This window comes from Zosterops lateralis, assembly GCF_965231275.1.
Source record: "Zosterops lateralis genome assembly, chromosome: 1".
NCBI classification, from domain to species: domain Eukaryota; kingdom Metazoa; phylum Chordata; class Aves; order Passeriformes; family Zosteropidae; genus Zosterops; species Zosterops lateralis.
In genome coordinates, this window is record NC_139762.1 from 65291124 (window position 1) to 65299286 (window position 8163).

Genomic DNA, 8163 nt, shown 5'->3' on the forward strand with positions numbered 1-8163 from the left:
TTCTGAACTCTGCATGTTTGGATTTACAGTAATCAAAGCACTCGATCCTAGAAAACATACTGTTACTTTTTACTTAGCACAAGGTCAATGTAGGATACCCAGGGGCACGAAGTGAAATCATAACACATAACAACATCTTATGAGAGCAGTTGCTGATGGGAGCTTTGGTTTTTCCTTTCAGATCAATCAGTTTCAGCGTCTGGAACAAGAGATCACCAAGCCAGTGGAGAACGACATCTCCAAATGGAAGGCTCCGCAGGCGCTGCAGACCTCCCACGACAGCCGCCTGCTCTTGTTCTACTCCGACCAGTGTGAGACTCACTTCAACTCCCTCCTGAATGCCATCGACGCCTTCTTTAATTGTGTCAACTCTGCTCAGCCCCCCCGGATCTTCGTGGCGCACAGCAAGTTCATCATTCTGAGCGCTCACAAACTTGTGTTCATTGGGGACACGCTTGCCAGGCAAATGACGACTCAGGACATGTGCAACAGAGTGATGAACTCCAGCAACCAGCTGTGTGAACTGCTCAAGAGCGTTGTTCTGGCCACCAAGGCAGCTGCCTTGAGTTACCCCAGCACGGCATTCCTGCAGAAGATGGTGGACCGAGTAACAGACCTCTCTCATCATGCACGGTTGTTCAAACTCTCGCTGGCCCAAATGGCATCCTTATGAAAACCCAGCAGAATCCAATCCGTGAGCAGCAAAGCTGCTTTTTTGAGCAGACAAACTGGAGCTATTTTTATGTAAATGTTATCTTTTTTTAGATATTTTTATTAAATATTTTAAATACATTCTTATGCATTAGAGAGTCTAATTAAATCAGGGATCTGGGAATATTGTCTGGTTCTGTATTATGTTTCCTATACACATCTAGATTTGTATACACAGCATATATGTATATGTTGCTACCTTCCCTAAAACATCAATTAAGCACCTTAAAAATTACATGTCAGGTAAACAGCGCATATCTTTTGTATATAAAGCCTGTTGCCTCAGCATATTTGTTAACTGGATGCTGCACTCTTGTTTCATTCGATTCTTGATGCTGGTGCATGGACTTGGTTGTGAAACCTACTTGTAGCAATCCATGAAGCAAGTGTAATGGTTCTCATAGAACTCCATTCCCTTCTTAGAAATGACTTTCTATAGGTTAATTCTGTGAAGTTTAACTCCTCTTGATGCTAGTTCGTTGTGTAAAACATTTGGTCATTCTGACCAATATAGATGCACAGCTGCAATGAGCAATATATCAAGCAAGGCATACAGCATTCAGGAGAAAAGCATTTTTAGGCCGTGTAAGAAACAGGATCTTCAAAGGAGGAAGGCAGAACTGTATATATTTAATATCTTTTGGCATTCAGATTTTGCTGTTTCTAATAAATGTGCAACATGGGATTTCAAAACCGTGGATGGATTCCCAGCAATGTAATTTCATACATATTTACTTTGTATGTCCTTGCATTGGCAATTTAATTTTAACAGTCATGCTTGAAAGCCTTATTGTTTATGGACTCAGAGTTATCCTGAGGGCATCCCAGGATCCATTGGGCTTATCTTTGAGGCTGTGGATGAGCACTGTTTAAAAATACCAATCCCCTTCAGAAGGATTAACGTACAAATTGTATTTCATATGGAAAGAAAAAAACTTAATTTGAAATAACAGATATTTAAACATCTCTATAGCATATACACAATTTAATGAAGAAATAGCACTTAATTTTCTAAGACATATTATTGCGAATTAATTGCTTCTGTTGCAATTCTGACTTCCATTCCACTACTGGGCTTTTTTTCTGGAATTCTGTTGCGTAGGTACTGGTCTTTTCTGCACTACATTGTTGCCAAAAATGATGTCCTGTTTTAATAGGACCATTCCATCAGTAAGTACACACAGTCCCACCTAGTAATCTTCACTGTAAAAAAAATTGTTAGCAGAGTGTTAGGCTCCTTTAGAAATTCCATGTATGCTAGTCGCTCCAAAACCCATATCAGCTTATTTGTCATCAGTGCCTTCTGTGAACCCCCTAAAAGTAAGTCACAGAACACCATTTTCCTGTGGTCCCCAGCCTAAAAGCTGTGCTTCAAAGTAAGCAGTAGCTCAGGAAAATTCCAGGTGATTCTGGCATTTTTAAAGCATAAACACTACTGTCCTCATTAATTCAAGGTAGTACCACATTAATGTGTTCAGAGTGCTTGCCTGATCTCTGGAAACTACGTGGTCGTGAGATCAGTAGCACCTGGAAAACAGGCACTTCTCACTTCTTCCTGACTCCTGACTTTTCTGTTTTGTAGTCGAACATGTGCCTTACTGAAATGGGATTTGTTGTCTTAGGTAACAACCATTTCAGCAGTGTATGAAACCCTGCAGCCTTAATGTATTGTCTTAGAGCAAAGATTGCTCTTCACTACCATAACGTTCTGGAGCGCAGAACATTCCTGGAAGCTCAGTGGAAGCAAGTGCAACCCCAGCTGGCTCAGGATGGGCTCCAAGGCTTGGCCTGGTGTAACATCCTGAAAGGGCAGTTGGGATTTTGTAACCTGCAACCAGTTGCCAAAAAGCAATCTGTGTAAACCTGTTTTGTACTATTGTTGTTTGGGATTCTTTTGGATTTCCTTGTCCATTTTTTTTCACTGTTTATTCTTAGAAAGTGAAAATATGTTTCTAAGTGTAGTGGTTATGTTGATAGTTTGTGCTTTCCAAAGGAGAACCTTTATTGAAACCCTGTATTACAGTTTGTTATCTTGTAGAGAGTCATTTTGAAATTATTAAAATTAAAAGCTTTTTTTTAATATAATAAAAAGGCAGCTTGGTCTTATGTTTTCTTGCTTTCAGTCTTCTAAGCATATTCAAAGGAAATATTGTTGCTTGCTAACAACATCAAGGCCATTCTAAAATGAGGACCTCATTTTCTGTCTTTTCCCTGGTCAGTGCTTATAGTGTGAAATGAAAACTTGGGGATTTAAGAGGAAGAGACAGAGTTTTTCTGCCTGTCCAGAAGCAGCAGGTGAAGCATTTATACAGCTCAGCTACACAAGCTGTCAAGTCCAAAATACAACTATCAGGGCCTACAGTACACAGAGCCACAATCCTGCCCCATTCTTGTGTGTATTCCTGCTGCATAAGCTGCATCCCAAACCACCTCATCCTAGCACTGACGGTGTCCTTGACATGAGTGGGGCAGTTCCTCTCAACACAATCCCACAGTTAGGTGGGGTCACAGGACACAGCTGTGCCTTCCACCCATTCTGGCCTCCTCCCCATCTCCAGCACTTACTGGTGAAGGCATTATCCATGCAGGAACTGGAAAAGCAACTTTGCTCAGTACAGGCACCTTTCCCACCCACACCCAGTGATAAGAGCTCCCTTCTCCTACTACACACCAGGTTGAGCATTATGAGGCTGTGAGTTCCATCTGAGACAATCCCATGGCTTTAAGAACCACAAAGTTTTCCCAGAAGTTAAATTTACATTTCACTGCTGCCAAGGCACTCACTGCCCAAGCTCCTTCCTGTCAGACACCCAGGGGTTCAAAGAGAGAGAAAGCCCAGGGCTGGCACTGTCCTTGCACCAGTTTTTGGCTGCGAATGAAAGACGTCTCTGCCAGAAAGGCTAAAAACAATTAAAACCTTGAGAGCAAAGTGCTTGGTTTGGCTCACCAAGTCCCTGCAAGGAGACAGCAGGGGATGCAGGGTTGCTTCCACAGAGTGCTCCATTTTGTTCCCCTGCTAAATTTAAAAAGGTCAAGTAACAACAAAGAAGGGACTGGACAAACAAAATAGTTCAGAATAGAAACCAGAGTCTCTTTGCTTCCCTCCCTCAAGCCACAATGTCCCCATGCAGCTGTCAAGATACTGCTGTTGTATGGCAACCAAGTTGATGGCCAGTGTGAAATGACTGTCTCATGGCCAGTGTGGGAAGAAAGTCTGCCTCACACTAGTGGCAAATGCAGACATACATGGCTCTTTATTCCATACGTTAAGTAATTACTATTTCATGCTTATTAGAGAAACACGTCCTTCCTCTTCCAGGATGATGAGTGAGGAAGAAAAACAGGCAAAACCCATCCTTGAAATGGGCAGGTTTTAGAGAAGTTACCAATTCATAATAATATGACACAGGACAGAATTCATACTGCACAAACCCCTGCTGCTACAACTGCCATTTCTTGCAAGCCAGGGTTGTGCAGCTCCTGCCTTTTCCACAGCAATGCACTGCTGCAGTCTCGGCAGAACCACTGCCTGCTGGTCCAGCACAGGCAATATGGGTGAAGGACACCCACTTCCCACAACATCACCTCATGATGCCAGAGTACACCCCAGCATCTTCACATCCCCCATAACTTCTAGGCCCTGGAGCTTTTGGCACACTCTGACACAAACATCTGGGCTGCATTTCAGAAGTGTCCCTCCCACACCTGTCATCAGCTCTTCAGCATGTTGTCACACTAGTGACGCCTTCTCTCTGCCTACAAGCCAAGCATCTGTAGCCTTTCAGATCCAAATTCAGCTTTTCTTTATTGAACCTCCACTTCCAGGCTGCCTGCTCTACCCTAACATGCCTCAATCTCAACCTAAAGGCTTTACTAGCTCATGGGATTTTCTCCAAAGATAGATCTTAACCTTCCCTTGCCATTTCTCCTCTCACGATGTCCACAGTTTTAGTCAACATTTAGACAGAAAGATTTCCAGGGCAAAGCCAGTCCCAGAGGACAATATAAAGCATTCCTCCCTACTCCAAAATATGCCTGTTCGTTTCATCTTAGCCCGTTACACTGGCAGTTTCAAAAGCTGCATGTGCGTATCTTTCTTAACTCAATGGAGCCCTTTATCTGCTAAAAGGTTTTCCCATCTCAGAGATGGACTGTCTAGATTATGTAATTTTGGGGTATTTTAAAAAATAATTTATTTTTGTTACTTGCACCCAAATTCCACCTACAGCAGCAGCTTTCTCTGTCTAAGAGCCTGGATATAGGTGTGTGGCTTTTCAACATCAGAGCAAGGCTACAGTTGGACCTAGTGCTGCAAAGTCCTCCCCAGAAATTCTTCTGAGTTGAAGAGGGCATTGAAGCCCAGGTTTGATAGTACCTGCATAAAGTAAACAGCAGCAGGAAAAAGATCTAATCCAGCCCTCTTATAAACCTGTTGACTTCACAGGGAGCAGGAATGATGTTTGATTTCCAGGGAGGTTGCACGAGGGGTAGCACAGACTCCCAGTAACTTGTACTACTTCCTTTTCCCTCTGATGTACTGCCCAGAGACAATTGTACTTTGATTAAATTAGAGCTAAATTTAGAGTGGAGTTCACATCATGAGCAAGGCCTGATTATGCTGGACATATTGCCAGCTGTTGGATTCATTTAGGAAACTCAAGTACATAATTCTCTATTCAAAACCCAAATATTTAGCCTTCAGTGCCAGTGAGTTAGGCAGGGTATGAAGCAGTCAGCTGCCTGACCTTGGAAGAAATGCCTCCCTAGGGCATTGATTTGAGCTCCTGGGAAGCTGCTGGGTTCAGATCAGGGTGCTCCTCATCCTCTCACCTTCCAGGTTAGTGGTTAGGACCAGTTAGGGGTGGCTTCCCAGAGCAAAGGACCAACAAGGATAGTTGCAGGTGAAGATTTCAAAGCACGGTCTGGGCATGCACACTGCCAGCTGCTGTAGAGGCCTCCTCTTCAGCTCCCAAAGCAGCAGAAAATCAGTAGTTGCCCACCCCATGGGTGAAAGCTCTTTGTGCCTCCTGGTAAACTCTTGTCTCTGCAGAAACAGTCTTTGCTCTCAGCTGTTGTGGACTGCTGAACAGCAGAAGCTGAAATGCTCAGAGGGAGAGGCAGTGCTGAGCAGATCACTTTCCCATCTCTCCTGGGGTTTAATTTGCAATAGTAACCTCCTCACAGCATTTTGTGCTTCAGTTCTATCTTTCCAGGAGACAGCACCAGGCTTGGCTCAACCCACAATCGGGCTGCAGTTTGCCTTTTTCTTTCTGCACCTCTCTGGATTTAACTTCTTGCTCTAGCCCCAGCAAGTCAGTGCTCCTCAGGAATTCACCTTGTTGCTATTGGCCTCTCCATGAATCCTCCCATTCCCTGTGGAGGGTGAAGCCCATTGCCTGGGAAACAAGTGCCTCAGGAGCACTGCTGCAGCTGCAATGGGCTCAGTGCCGCCCTGACAGGGGATTCTTTTTCTCTGCTGAGCACCGAGGGAAAGGATATCTTTTTCTGTGCAATTCGACGTGCCGGGATGACTGTGGTAAAGCCAGGAGCACGAAGTCTTGGGTCTCCAGGAGCTCCATGAAGCTCAGCTCATCTGCTCCTCTCTGCCTCCTTGGCTTTGCGGCAGGAGCATCAGCTCATGTCAGCCAAGGGAGGGATGTAAAAATCCTGATGCTGGGCTGTCCTCCGGGATCAGGAGGACTTTCTATTCACCTTCTGTGTAATTTCCCTTAATTACAGAAAGAGCAATGGGGGCCCTTTCCTTGATGTAAAGCTGCAGGAAACCAAATTCAAGAGGCCCTTCACAGCTTCCTACTTAGCCAGATTTATCTTGCTCAACACTGCAGCCAGGGCTGCCCAAACCCTTGCCAACCACAAAAGCACAATAACAATGTCCCAGAAGCATCTGTTATTTATATGAAGGCAGACTTAATGGTTAAATTAAGGTTACAATGAAGGATAAGCAGAAAAATCCGGAGGAGAGCAGAGGACAAGAAAAGAAAAAGAAAAAAGCCTGCTCTGGCTTTAAATTTTCTTACAGAAAGGAATCAAAGTAAATCTTACAACTTTTTGTGCAGTTAGAAGACCCCAAGGCATTTTGCTGTGCAGTGATTCAAGTCCTCCTTTATTCCCAGTCAAGCTCAAAGAGAAAAAGCCACAAGGGTGAGTGGCCACGAACACGAAGAAGAAAAAATATACTTTTACTGCTTTTTCACCCTATGCTTTGTTTTTATGAAGGATGTTAGGAGCAGCCCGCCCAAAAGCCTTTTATCTCAGGAGGTGACTTGAGCTGGAAACAGGTACCTGTAATTAACTTGCATTCCAGAAGGGGAGAAGTTAACTTACCTGGCATTTCTTCATGAGGCATTTCAAAGAGAAATTAATTTTTGATAAATGAGCATGTGCATTGTGCAGTTCTTGACCTACAGTTAGTTTTCAGGCCTCGCTGCTCTAGGCACAGCTTTCACTTGTCCACTTGCAGATGTGCTAAAGGAATAAGCACAACAGCCCTGCTGGAAACCTGTATCACTTTCATGGGAATTGCTACAATGACCAAATGGACATTGCCAGAGCAGAGCAACACTCCACAGGACACCTCATTCCACCCTGAAACAGCAGCAGCTGGAGCTGCTTTTGCTCCTGAGAAGGTAGAAACCCACAGGTCCCTCAAATGCAGGCATTACACAGAACCACTGGTTCCATCCAAGAAGCAGAGCTGCCAAAGACACCAAGATAAACAAATAAGAAAGCTTCTTCCTCACTCCCTCCTTTTCTCTCAGTGGGGGTGGTGATTCTCAGAAATGCCTCAATTTGGATTAGCCTGTATCTACTCTCAGTGTGAGACACCTCAGATGCAATTCATCCTGCCTATCTAAAGACATTTGCTCATAAAATATCATCAGAACCCCCTTTAAACTGGCTTGAGTCCAATCTATGTGATTAAATCTACTTTAGGATGTGATAAATCCTCAAGAGGCTCTAGTGATTGATTGCATCTTCTAAGGTCTTCAAAGGCAGCCAAGACAAGCAGCTCAGGTGCAAATGACCACATCATACACTCCTAAATTTTGAGGATGATGAATACTACCTGGAGGCCTCCTGAAACTTGATGGGGCCACATACACAGCTCAAGTCACAATCTGAACATGAAAACACTGTAGAAACTCACGGACTCTCCCTGGCTCACCAAGCCTGAGGCTGGTATTGGTACCATCACAGCACTGGTCCCGAGGGTTTGGCCAGTCAGGGCACTCCTGGAGGCTGAGCCAGCAAATGGCACAACCCACATCTGAGCTGAGTAGCCCCAGTCCTGCCACCTCTCTCTCAGATGGCTCCAGGCTTTGCAATCAGCCCTGGCTCTAAAGTCCCATCAACTAAAACATGCCCTGTGCCAGATGGGGGAAAAGCTGGACACACAGGTAACTCACACCTCTGTGCTTCCACTCTCTCAGC

General features: G+C 44.4%; 1 protein-coding gene across 2 annotated transcripts in view; it reads left to right on the forward strand.

The window, feature by feature from the left end:
• Positions 1-2808, forward strand: part of NEDD9 (neural precursor cell expressed, developmentally down-regulated 9) — a 102016-nt gene extending 99208 nt beyond the window's left edge. For both annotated transcript variants that reach the window (XM_083878226.1, XM_083878225.1), the window contains one exon: positions 182-2808. In XM_083878226.1, the coding sequence (XP_083734352.1) occupies positions 182-673 (492 nt within the window). In that variant the 3' untranslated portion in view covers positions 674-2808. The remainder of the gene's footprint in view (positions 1-181) is intronic.
• Positions 2809-8163: the final 5355 nt, after the last annotated feature.